Source organism: Equus quagga, chromosome 14, assembly GCF_021613505.1.
Source record: "Equus quagga isolate Etosha38 chromosome 14, UCLA_HA_Equagga_1.0, whole genome shotgun sequence".
In the NCBI taxonomy this organism is placed as follows: Eukaryota; Metazoa; Chordata; class Mammalia; order Perissodactyla; family Equidae; genus Equus; species Equus quagga.
This window is the reverse complement of record NC_060280.1, coordinates 28519295-28533128: the sequence shown is the minus strand read 5'-3', so window position 1 is coordinate 28533128 and position 13834 is coordinate 28519295. Positions and strand designations below refer to the sequence as shown.

At 40.8% G+C, this 13834-nt stretch overlaps 1 protein-coding gene across 2 annotated transcripts in view; it reads left to right on the top strand.

The window, feature by feature from the left end:
* Positions 1–7475: 7475 nt before the first annotated feature.
* The window catches only part of RAB6A (RAB6A, member RAS oncogene family), a 71076-nt gene continuing 64717 nt past the window's right edge, over positions 7476–13834 (top strand). Inside the window, exon 1 of one of the 2 annotated variants that reach the window (XM_046685928.1) lies at positions 7476–8131. In XM_046685928.1, the coding sequence (XP_046541884.1) occupies positions 8062–8131 (70 nt within the window). In that variant the 5' untranslated portion in view covers positions 7476–8061. The remainder of the gene's footprint in view (positions 8132–13834) is intronic. The other variant, XM_046685927.1, reaches the window with a different exon arrangement.

Sequence of the window (13834 nt, the reverse complement as noted above, 5' to 3'; positions counted from 1 at the left end):
GCCTGCTGTAGAACTGTTGCCCTGTGACCTTTTTTTTTTTTTTTGCCTTTCCTAGGAATACCTTTTACTTCTTTCCTATATAAGATTTACCGTTTCTAGATCTATAACTTCCTTTTCTTTTGTTTAACTCCTTGTTTGGCTCCTCCAATAACTTTTTGGAAAAGAGTGAATTTTTGACACATTGTATATCTGGAAATATTTTACTCTATCCACACATTTAAGTGATAGTTTTCCTGGGAATAGATTTCTAGGTTGAAAATCCTTTTCACTTAGAAGAAGTTTCTTCATTATTCCCCAATTTCCAATGTTATTATTTAAAAAGTTAATGCCATTCTGGTTTTCAACATGTCCTGTTTTCAATTTCTGGGGGCTTTCAAGATCTTCTTTTGTCTTTGATGTTGTGGAATTTCATGATAATGTAACATGATGTGGTCTTCTTTTGCTTTTGCTGAGCATCTGACATAACCTTTCAGTCTGGACACTCATGTCCTCCAGGTGTGGGAAATTTATTTATAGAATTTCTTTTATAATTTTCTCTGCACTAAAGTTTTCTTTGTTTTCTCTCTATAATTATTATTTGTATGCTGAGTCCTCTGGATTAATCCTAGATACTCCTCAAATTATCTAGTGTCCAGTTCTTGCTTTTTGATCTGCCTTCTGGAACATTTCCCTAATATATATTTTTTTTAAGATTTTTTTTTTCCTTTTTCTTCCCAAAGCCCCCCGGTACATAGTTGTATATTCTTCGTTGTGGCTCCTTCTAGTTGTGGTATGTGGGAAGCTGTGTCAGCATGGTTTGATGAGCAATGCTGTGTCCGCACCCAGGATTCAAACCAACGAAACACTGGGCCGCCTGCAGCGGAGCGCGCGAACTTAACCACTTGGCCACGGGGCCAACCCCCTCCCTAATATTATCTACCAATTCTTCTATTTTATTTTTAAACTTTGGCTGTCATAATTTTAATTTCCAAGAAAGTCTATTTTTGTCTCAATGTTTCTTTTTAAAAAATAACATCTTGGGGCCAGCCTGGTGGCGCAACAGTTAATTTCGCACGTTCTGCTTCGGTGGCCTGGGGTTCGCTGTTTTGGATCCCAGGTGTGGACCTACGCCCTGCTTGTCAAGCCATGCTGTGGCTGGCGTCCCACATATAAAGTAGAGGAAGTTGGGCATGGATGTTAGCTCAAGGCCAGTCTTCCTCAGCAAAAAGGGGAGGATTGGCAGCAGATGTTAGCTCAGGGTTAATCTTCCTCAGAAAACAAAAAACAAAAAAACCTCAAAATAATAGTATCTTGCTCTTCCTTCATAAATGCAATAGCTTTTCTCTTGTCATAGACTTTCCTATTTTTTTTCTTGTGGTTTATTTGTTTTATTTTCTTTATTTTATATTGGAGACTTTTATAAAATATATTGCAAACCTTTACAGTTTGTTTGTATTTAAGAGAAAGTATCAAACTAATTGGAATCTCAGTGTGAGAAGGTGGCATTTATTGATTAGAAGGTTATGATTATAGGATGATTTTGTGGTGAACTGGTTTATTAATTCAAGTTACCTCTATATTCAGAATTTACAGGTAGTTTCTCTGCGATATTTCAGCTTATCTAGAGAAGGATCTTTCAGTATCTTTTTCAGGCATATAAAGATACTGCAATGTTATGGAAGGGGCTCAGGGAGAGATCACTGGTTACTAGTCCCCCTTATCTTCTGGCAGCACCTCACCCTAGTACTCAACTATGCCTGGCTATCTGAACCTAGAGCCTCTTGTGTTCAATTCCTCCATAGGTAGAAAAGGATTTATATAGTCTTTGATACAATTCCCTTGTTTTTGGCCCCTTTTCTTATCCCTACCTTCTGTGGTACCTGGTGCTTCACGTTCCTGAGCCTTTCTGGGATTCTGCTTGGCTGCTTGGCTTGCTTGTTGTTACTCTCCCCTTCAGTAAGTAAGCATTTTCTATGCTCTGTTTAGTCAGTTACCACTGCTCTTTCTTTGTTTCCCATCTTAAAATGTTATGGCTTTGGATTAGAGATGTCAAAGCCAGAGTTTTCATTTTTAGTTTTTATTCTTGTTTTGGGACAATTTCAGAAAAGGAAGGAGGCAAAAACACCTTTAATCTATCATCCTAAAACCAGAAGTTTGTTCAATTTTTCCAAATGATCTTGTGGCTTATTATCTCACTGGATAGTTTCAGCTACAAACTACCGTAATGATTTTGATATCTTTTGATTTTTATATAAAATAAAGTCCTAGTCACTTAACGCTATTCAAAAATCTGAAGAAATGTTCACAAAAAGGTAGTTTCTCTTGGCATCTTAGGCAAGTTACAATTTGGTTGTACAGTCTGTTGGCATTTCAGTGCAAACAGTGTTGGTCTCACTTTTCCGTCCTAAAATGCTCTGTTCTTTACAGAAACAGCAGCAGAAGCAGTTGTTCTCTTCTTCTCTGATAGTGATCATCTCTTAGTAGCAGGTGGAGTGATTCATTCTCTTGTACATCTTAGAAGAGATTTTATTATTTGTGGGGGATAGAGTGCAAGGAGAGGAGAGCTCCAGCAATGTGTCAGGTATTACACATTCTGGACTAGCATAAAAAGAAGCAACCTCTTCCCCCACTGCAATTTCAAAGCCTGGAAGTAACACTCCACATCTAAGCCTCTGAGAAATCACCTTATTCATAACAAGGACCATGATTCATATGAACAGAACAAAATGGAATTATTAAAAATAGATTCTGTAGATCAAACTGTAGCAAAGATATTCTCTGACTTAGCTTATGAATTGGCTATAATCACAGGAAGGACTATTCCATTGAAGTTCTACTGCCTTCTCCTCCATCTTGAATAAATAACCTTTATACTTCTCCCATGGCACATCATTGTAGGTCAATGTATTTGGAAAACAGGTTTTGACGTAAGCCCTTCTCCCTCTTTTTTTTTCTTGTAGCCCTTTTAAAATGAGACTTGCTTAAACATACCTTGTGTTAATTGTGCTCATTTAATTGGTCACCTTGAATTATTGAGCATTTGTCATTTTTATGTTTTGTATATTGACCTACTATTATTTTTAGTAGCAATTATTATAATAACCTGCAGAGTGGGTTAGAAGGTCTTCACATTTGATGGAATTTGAGTTCCTGCCAGAGCTATTATTTGTTTCAGATATGAGCACTATGATTTCAGTCCTTTTACCTGGGCAGTTTTTCTCCTTCTATTGATTTCCTGCCTCTCCAAGAGTAATAAATCCTTTTAGGGAGTAGTAAACACAAAAGGGCAGTTCCAGTTTGATAACTACTACTGTATTATATATAAATACACACACACACACACACACACACACACACACAGAGTATTGAGTGCCTAATGTTCAAGGAACTGTGTGAGGTGTTTTAAGGGATCTAAAGATAAGAATGTCAGATGCTTTCCACTGCAAGGAACAATGACAAAGACATATTATAAAGACATTATTAAATATAAACACATTTATTATTTTGCTAAAAAGAAATCCAGAGGAGGGCCAGTTCCAGGGTTGGTACAGTGGCTCAATGATTCCTTTCAGCTTTCTGCTTAGCCATCATCAAGGGGTTGGCTTTTTTCTTCAGGATTATATACTAATGTTCTCAAGATGTCTTAGCTCTAGATATCACGTTCTTAAATAACCACATCCTATGGCAGGGTTGTTTCGCTCCAAAACAAACCCTTAGAACTAGAGTGATTAAGTCTCTATGCCTAGACACGGAGACAATGTATGCAATTAAAGGCAGTCAACCATCCAAGAAACATGCGCTGACCAATGGTTTTAGGTTATCCATCCAAAATTAGTTCAAACCTGACAAACTGAAAGCTAGCTTTTTAAAAAGTTTTCCTTTAGATCTTCTCCTAGCAGTAACAATACAAATAAGAAGAGATTTTTCTTTGTATAGCTAACGGAGATGCAGAAGAACAATGTAACCTGGGAAAAGGCAGTGGATGATCCTTAAAGGCCTCAGAGGTTGGCATTGCCTTACGGAATTTACAACTATTTATAATATGGCCAAAAATCTCAGAAGTCTCTGGCACATTTCCTTCATCTCCCACTGGCTCAGATCAAGTTAGGTGCTTATAGCTTAGCTGAAGGGAAGCTGGAAAAGTATCTGTCATTTCCAATATATATTGTGGAAGTGTGTGTGTGTTTTGTGTGTGTATTGTTGGATAGGTAACCAATAATGTCTGCAACAAGGAATAAGATGAAATCCCAGTCTTTCCTCAAGAAGCTTTTTGTCTCTCAGGGCAGAAAGAAAAGCTGTAATTATATTATAATTTCTGTGTGGTAGATTCCCAGACACACTCAAAGGCTTCAAATTAACATCTGTTTTAAACTGATCAAAGAAAACTGCTCGAGGTATTTTCGATTTGGAGCTGCCAACGCTGTCCTCTCCCATTGTTCCCGATTTTTAGTGATGAGATCTGTTCTGGACATCCTTTTCATAAGTGATGCTAAGGAATGTAGTATCAACTTACATAACATGATTTTAAGCAATGTTCTCTTTCTCTCAAATGCTCTTGCCCTTCCATCTCCACATGCCCAAATCCCATTCATCCTTTGAAGAAAGCTAAAAATAATCCCTCTCACTTATTTCATTTATTCAGCAAATATCTATTGCATGCTTACTATGTAGCAAGCACTCTGCAGTTGTTGGGGATACAAGACATGAACTCTGACCTCATGGAGCTTACAGTCAGGCGTAGAAGACTGACAATTAATAACACTTTAGTGACGGGGAAGAATAGAGTACAATGGGAGGACAGGTATTACATTGTTGGTGGGGAAGGGAGCAGACAGAGAAGTCTTCTTGAAGACTTTTTAAAGATGATACCTAAAAGATGAGTAGGAACTGGGGAGAAGGTGAGGGGAAAGTATTCAAGGTAAAGATAATAGTACATAGGAAATCATGGACGTGAAGATGTTGGTGAAAGTGTCCTTGAAAAGGGCCTCTTTAATTCCTCCTTCTCCCAAGTAATTTCTCCATTTGAGGAACCACATAGCACTTAATATGCAACTTTTAGACCATAAGATCTCTGACGGTAAAACATGATTTACACAGAGTACTTGATAGATATGAATGCAGCTTCAGAGGAGAATGAGGCTGTATATGTGTCAATGTAAAATGCTAGCTTAAAACATTAAAACATCTGAGGTAAGAGGTGGATTATCCCACACCTCTCTTCGAAATGATAAGAATAGCATCACTTGTCTAGGTGACTACAGAGACCAAAGCAGCAGGGAGGAATTGATTCATAAAGTTCTGGAGGAAGTACAAAGTAATTATAGTTCCAATCCTCAGATGTTACTTTAAAGGTTATTTCAGGAAGCATAATGAAAACCTGGTATCCATCAGAAAGAAAAAATAGCCACTCACTTTTGTTTGCAAGAGCTTTTCTTTTTAAATAGTCTCTTGGTTTTGGTTTCTCTTTGTGTGTACCAGGGTTGTGGGTTACTGGTGGGGAGGGCCTTACCAGACTTGACAAGCTACTTTTAAAATCAAATATTAAAAAAAAAAAAATCAAATGTTTGTGTCAGAACTCAGGTTTTTACCTTTTCATTTTAGATGCATGTTCCAAAATCCATCTGCTGTTTGGCTGAGAGGAACCAGGAGAGAGTAAATTTTGATGGAGAAGGAGGTTTGAGGATATAGCTGTTGTCTTGATGGGCCAGAATAGATGATATTCTGAGATCCTCTATTTCTTCCCTCAATATATTCTAGTTCAGCAATTCATTCCTGGGTTTCAGAAGGCACTGGTTTGATCCCACCATTTTTACAGCTAAGTTAATAATGACCCCCAAATAATGAGAAAATGTATATAAATGTATTTCGTGAATGGCAAGACACTATGTATAAATGTAAGGACTTATTTTTTATTATTAACTTGGGAAATATTTTTGATACCAGTGTTTAAAAGTATCCTCTTCAAAGGCAGGGATTACTTTTTTTGGATGCTGTCCCATAGTATGGTTAGGTGTGGCTGAAGTATAGTGAGGTGTGGATGCCAAATTCTCTAATTCGGTGATTCTTAACCTTTTATTTAGTTATCTTTTATTAATAGACTTAATTTTTTTAAAGTTTTAGATTTACGGAAAAATTGAGCAGACAGTACAGAAACTCCCCATATCCCTCACCCTCCCCCCGTTTCCTCTATTATTAATATCTTACCTTAGTATGATACATTTATTATACTTAATGGGCTAATATTGATAACTAAATGAACTAAAGCCCATGTTTATTCAGATTTCCTTAGTTTTCACCTAATGTCCTTTTCCTGTTCCAGGATCCAATTCAGCTTAAAACTTATGTTCAGTTGTCATATTAGTTAACATATGCACACTACATATCCACACTACACTTTGTTGTCATGTCTCCTTCAGCTCTTTTTGGCTGTGACATTAACCTTCATTTTTTGATTCATGAACTGGGTTGAAAGCTACAGATTCACAGAAAAATGCACATGCTTCAGATGTCTAAGTAAGGGAGGTCCGCCCACAGCAGATACAGAAGCCCTACTTTATGAGGCACTGGTGATCTTTAAAATATCCCTATCCCCACATTTGGGCTGAAGTTCAGGCTCTACTTCTAATTTGTTGTGTGACTTTTTTTGCAAAGCTGTTTTCCTACATGGGCCTCAGTTTCACCATCTGTGAAATGAGGGGTTTGGTTTACATGATGTCTAAATCCTTTTCTAGCACAGTAGAAGGTGGGCGTCACATAGAGTTGTCAATAGCTGAGGAACAAAGGCTGGTCACAGAAGATGGAGCCAAGTCAGGGCAGGGAAGTGGATGGGTTCATCAATAGGAGGTTGCAGAGGTTCAGTGGGGGAGAAAGACAAAACCTGGGTTCCACTTCATGGCTTTGTGGATTTTGTAAGTCATTTCCTTCCTCTGAACATCAGTTTCCTCATCTGCAAAAATGTGGAGGCCCTGCTCTGGTAGTTATGAAACTCCTGGGAGCAAGAGTGGAGAATGTACCGAGCAAGATATCGTGTGAGTAATTATGATAAGAAGGAAGATGGAGAAGGTGGGCAGGTGAACCGGTGAAGGGCAGATCCGAGGAATGTGAGTCTGGGTTGAGGGCTCAGGAAAGAGGAACCTAGTAACACACCTTTGGGTTCTCCGTTCACACCCGCACATTGCTGGGGTCAATTCCGTCTCCATCCCGGCCCCGCCTCCGTCCGACCTTCCTTCCCCTCCCCTCACACTGCGACGCGCCTCACTTTGCATGGCAGCCGCCACACTTTGCATGGCAGCCGCCGTGCGACACTTTGCACCACGCTAGAGCCGAGCGCGCTCTCGCGCCGCCACCTCACTCCCATCCCTCCCCGCCCTTGGCCTCTTCCGATTGGCTTATCACGTCAGTGACGTAAGCACTCCTATTCCACCCCTCACTTCCCGCGGGCTCCGCCCCACCTCTTCCGTACTTCTCCCGACGCGAGTGGAAAGCTGACCTGCCCTCGATTACGGGAGAGCAGGCTAAACTGGAGAGGCGCTGGCTGGGGCGCGCACGCGCACGCACGCACGCACGCTCGCACGCCGGCGGCCGGCGGGGCGGCAGGCTCGCGCCCGGGCTCGCCCCGCGCCGCGCCAGAGGCTCGCGCACTCAGCAGGTTGGGCTGCGGCGGCGGCAGCTGTGGGAGCTGAGGCGCTGCGCGTGAGAGGTCCCAGACGCGTCTGCGGCTCCGGCTCCGCCACGCTCCGCCTTTCTCAGCCCAGTCTCCCTGCCGGGTGCTGAGAAGGGAACGGTGCTAGCCTTGGGGACCCCAAGCACACCCCTGGCTGCTTCCGACACCACCGTCCTTCTCTTCCCATCCGCGGGCCTCGCTCGGTGCTAGGCGATTCGCGAGGAGGCGGCGGCGACGGCGACGGCTGCCGGTCTGTGGAGAGGAGTCCTGCCCTCCCTCCTTGCTCCGCCGCCGGGCCCTGCAGGGGCCGAGAGAGCTCGGCGCCAGCCCTTCCTCTCGCCTTTTTCGTCACCCGGTCGGAGCCGCGTCGGTCCGGGAGGTCTCTGGGCTGAGGCGGCGGCACCTCCTCCGGCTCCACCATGTCCGCGGGCGGAGACTTCGGGAATCCGCTGAGGAAATTCAAGCTGGTGTTCCTGGGGGAGCAGAGCGGTGAGTGCGCGGCTCCCCCACTCCTGGCAGCCGGCCGGCTTCCCCGCACCGCCCCCAGTGCGGCCCTGCCGGCCGCCGAGGCTCCGCGCCGGCCTCGCGTTCGCGGGGCGGGCCGCCCCCAGCTCTTCCCTGCGTTCGCCCGCCCCTCGGAGTCGCCGGCTCCGCTTCGCCTTGACCCGTCGGTCGCATTTTGAGCCCTCCGTCCCCGACTTCGCCCCCTCCTTTCCCCGCGGCCCGGCTCTCTCCGGTCGCTCTGCCCTCCCCAGTCGTCACCCCGCCCAGCCCCAGCCTCCTGTCCATCCCTTTCTTCCTCCCGTCTCCGCCGTCTCACCATCCCAGCCCCCTTCCCTGAGCCCCACCCTTCTCCCTCGCCCTTCGCCCGGTTCCTCAGCTCTAGGAGGCCCACCCCGGGAAGCCCCAGTTTGGAGAACGGGCCCTCTTCAACCTTGGGCAAGGAGGGTGGGATCGGGGTGGTGTTTTCCCCAGAGGCTTGGCCCTGGGAAGGGCGGATCTTATGGCAGGTGGGGGGGGGGGGGGTCCTAGAAAATTCTGGGGAGATTTTCACTTGGGTGGGGAATTAGTTTGTTACGGAGAATATATATATGAATTGGAGGCGACTTGAGGGTGGAGTGGGTGCGGGGTGAGAGGGTGGCGGCGGCAGTGGCGATTTTTGCCCCTTGGATTAGGCTGTGCTTGTTGGAAAATCTCCTTTTCTTCTCTTGACTTTCATTCCTGAGAATTCTTTGGGCAGAGTTGATGCTTTTCCGATCTCTGCCAGATGCTATGTCATGATCATTTTACTTAGAATTTTTCATATCTCACCTCTCCTTTTCTCGTTTCAACATGAATCAGTGTCTGGTTCTCCTCATGGTGGTGCAAACAGGAATTACTGGGGAAATGTTAATTATTCCATTTCTTCTTATTTTCCAGTTAGATATTTAGGATTCATGTGAGAGAAGGCTTGAGAATAACGAACATCTTTGTTTTGTAGGATTTCCTTGGGGATTAGGGAGTAATGGAGTAGAGTAGGAATAAATTTGTCATCCAGTTATCTAAATTAGATTTAAATGTGTAATACCATTTCGGCTAAATGACTCTTTTATGCTTAATATTCCATAGTCTCTAATGAGTGAAATTGTTATCTCACTTATCTGGTCAGGCTTCTGCTGTCGCTGTACTTTGTATTAGATGCAAGATCCTAATTTTGTGATGACTGTCTCTAAAATTACTTCTTGTGGTAATTCCGATTTTATGCTATATTGTGCAGAGGACACTCGACAATTTAGAGATTAGCATCCTCCTCTGTTTTTCTCATACTTTTCATGACCATCTTTAAAATTTAGACACTGAGAGGTTAGTTCCTCTCAAGTCATCAAACATAGAGTTATCTACTAGGTGTCTTAGGTTAGGTTATAGAAAACATTCCTTATTTATTTTGATTGGAAAGAAGATAAGTGATATAAATTGAGAGCTTTTATTAGTATCTTGAACTATTTGTATTAATTTGAGTGGCATTAAAGTTGGTTAATACTAGTTGCAAAATTGCTTCCAGTTGGATCTGAGAAATTATTTTTCTCCTTCCATATATAATCTTTCCCCCACCCCCCTTACCAAGGAAAAATATAGTCTCTTCTTTGCTTATGAATTTTCCTGAAGTAAGTATAAGCTTGTTTCTTTAAGTGAGTTGGTAAGACCTATGAAGTTGATCCTGGTCCAGATATTTTATGGCAATTTCAGGACAGTGCCATACATGAAATATACCCTATTGGTCATTATTTATAAATAGGATCTGAAGTGCTTATTGTGCACTCTAGGGATGTTATTGCCTGCCTTATGTTGTGATGCAGAGCTATTTAGTTTGCATGAAAAAAATCCATTAATCTGTGTCTTAGGAAAATTTTAGTGTGAATAGCGATCATAACTTAAGTATCTGTAGGTTTCCTTTGCTTTTCTTGAGCATTTATGGTCTAATTCACATTGCAGAGTTTTATGGCTTCTCATTTCTCACTTTAAGTCTTTAAGAACCCCTCCTCCCCCCATAATTTCTAAAGCCATCTTAGATTTTTTTTTTTAATAGACTTTATTTTTTAGAGCAGTTTTAGATTTACAGAAAAACTGAGAAGATTGTGTAGGGAGTTCCCATATAGCGCTACCCGGTTTCCCCAATTATTATCTTTCATTAGTATGTTACATTTGTTACAATTAATGAACCAGTATTAACAAAACTCCATAGTTTATTCAGATTTCCTTAGTTTTTATCTTTTTCTGTTTCTGCATTCAGTTCAGGATACCACATTGCATTTAGTTGTCAAGTCTCCTTAGGCTCCTCTTAAGTGTTTTTTTAGGATTGTATTTACATGCTTTTTAACTCTGTGGAACTGTAAGGTTAATTATCTTTTGAGGCTGCTATATTGCTAAGTAATGCCATCCAGTAGCTTTGACAATGAAAAATTGATCTCTGTTTTCAGGGCAGTGTCTGTAGTTTTCTTAGGCATTAGCAAAGGTCTGTAGAATTCCATGTCATCTTGATGTAACTCTTCATGAATTATTTATTTTTTGGTTTTAGAATTCCACAATTCAGCTTTCAAAGACTAATCTGTGGCAAAGCCCTGTTTGTCTCCTTAATAGTATTTACCACATTTATTATTCTTATTTTGTGTGTGTTTTTTCTATTTCCCACAGCAGAATGCAAGTGCCATGAAGATTAAAAACTGTTATTCTTTTGTTCATTGTATCCCCATTGCCCAGCATAGTATCAGGCTCGTAGTATGTACTCAAGTTTTGGTGAATGAATGATGGTTGACTCTAATAGTAACCTACTAGCCTATATTAATTTTTGCTAGGGTAGAGTCTGTATTTTTTCCTTATGCAATTAGTAGTTTAGCAACAACATTCCATACTTACATTGTGTGCAGGGATATTCCAGATACTGGGGGTAGGGGCAGGGAACCCAATAATTTATAGCCCTCACCATTTCACTAAAAAAATAATAAGACTGACCAGGATTTTGCACTTTTTTTTTGAGTTGAGTAAAATTAGTCTTGTCTTGTTAAAGCTATCATTAAATTATTTGTTATTGGTATAGCACCTAAAAGTCTGTCAAATTATATTAAAGACGTGTTCCTGGAACTGATTTGAAGTTAGGTAGACTGCTTTATTTAGCATATCAAAAATTTAAGGTTCTGTGCTCTATAATGAAGATGGGTTGTTCAGTACAGGAAGCTTCAGACTGAGTTAATGACATCAGTCTTGGTAATTTTCCTATAAATTTATGGTTTCTTTACGTTTCAGTAGTATTCATGGTTTAACAAAGGAATGTTGAAACACAATTTGAATCTGGTGTTTCTTTGAGGAATCTCTTTTGTAACTACCTTGGGCTATTGTCCTGAAATGCAGAGGCACTTTTAGGAATGTCATTCATGGTTTACAGTAAAAAATATTACAAACAAATGTTATGGATTAGAAATGTAATCTCAGGGAGGTGCAAATATTGGCCTATTATGGCTTATTTTTTCACTTTATATCACCTTTTTCACGTCACTTCTTTTGAATTATAACATGCTAGGTTGGGAAAGAATGTCTTACTGTCAGAGAGCAGGAGTACTGAACAGTTTTAGATTGGCCAGCTCAGTGATCTTAAACTTTTTCTTCTCAAGATCCTGTTATGGTCTTACAAATTGTTGAGGCTCCTAAAGAGCTCTGTTGATGTGGTTTTCATCAGTATTTACTGTAATTGAAAGTTAACAGAAAATTTTAAAATACTTAATTCATTTAAAATAATAGTATTAAACCCATGTACATGTTAATATCATCAGTTTTAATGAGAAATATCTATTTTCCAAACAAAAATTTAGGCAGAGAGAGTGACATTGTTTTACATGTTTGCAAATCTCTTTAATGTCTGACGACTTAGAAGACATCTGGATTCTCATAGCTGCTTCTGCATTCAGTCTGTTCTTTTTTTTTTTTTTTTCTGCTTTATCTCCCCAAACCCCCCCCCTACACAGTTGTATATCTTAGTTGCAGGTCCTTCTAGTTGTGGGATGTGGGATGCCGCCTCAACGTGGCCTGACAAGTGGTGCCATGTCCACGCCCAGGATCAGAACCCTGGGCCGCAGCAGCGGAGCGTGTGAACTTAACCACTCCGCCACGGAGCCGGCCCCGAGTCTGTTCTAATATCACACATTGTGTAGGCTCTGGGAAACTCCACTGCACACTCATGGGAGAATGAGAGTGGAAAAAGCAAAACAACATCTTAATATTATGAAAATGGTTTTGACCCCCAAGAGGGTAGTGGACACTGCCCCCCGCAGCCCAGCTGAACGGTCTTGGGGATCCTGAGGGTTGATGGCCCACACTTTGAGAACTGCTGGGTTAGAGGATATAAAGCCATTTGTACTTGCAGCTTCATACTGCAAGTTTGGACAATCGGGGAATGTTGTCCGTATTTTGCCTTGAAGCCTTAAAACTAAACAGAGCTAATGATTAAGAGCAGAGTCTAGGTTTCATACGGTAGCACTGGCTACTGACCTTGAACAAATTATTTGACCACCTTATGGTTCAATTTCCTTATATATAAATAAAGATTATAGGACCTATCATATAGAATTATTGTGAAGATTAAATGAGTTAATAAATATGAAGCATTTAGAAGAGTGCCTGTCACATGGGAAGTGCTCAGTAAATATTTTAAATTAACAAATGTTTACTGAAAACTGCTACTCTGTCAAATGGATTGCTAGTGCCTACTCTTAAGAAATTTACATTTCATCAGGGAAGAAATATGTAATACCTAATACAATATAATGTGATGAGTGCAGCTGCTTTGAAAAGTAGAGTTAAAAGATACAAAGAAGTGATGGGAGCATGGAGTTTCAGGGGAGGTACATTATAAATATGATTAATAGTTTAAGCATCATTTAGTTGAAATTCTTGAATTAGAGCATTCTGAAGTTGGAGCAGACTTTGAGAAGTCTAATTCATCTCTTAGGGCTTTAAACTGGATCACTCCCCCCTGCCCAACTTTAGTTTTAATGCATAATACAATTACATTTCACAAATCAAAATTATGTTAAAAGGTATACTCTGGCACCAGACCTGGTGGCCTAATGGTTAAATTCAGTGTGCTCTGCTTCAGCGGCCTGGGAGTGGACCTATACCTTTCATCAGTCGCCATGCTCTGGTGGGGGCTCACATACAAAAAGAGGAAGATTGGCAACAGCTCAGGGCAAATCTTCCTCAGGGTGAAAAAAAAGGTATACTCTCAGAAAACTTACTACAATCCCTGTCTCTGTGACCCCGTTCCCCACCCCAACTCCTCCTCTGTTAGTAATTATATATATATTCTTTTCTTGTGTATATTCAGGGATTTCTTTATGCACACATAAGCAAATATGAATATAATTTTTTATTCTCCCTTACATAAGGTGTATCAGACTTTATTCCACTCCTTGCTTTTTTCACTTAACAGTATATCCTAGAGATCTTTAGAGCTTTCCCATTCTATTTTTTTTTTGTTTTTAAATAAAATTTTTGTTTTAAAATAGTTTTAGATTTACAGAAAAATTGTGAATACAGGGAGTTCCCATATACCCTATACCCACTTTTCTCTATAATTAACATCTCACATGTACACTTTTCACAATTCATGAACCAATATTGATACAGTAATATTAACTAAAGTCCATATTTTATTTAGATTTC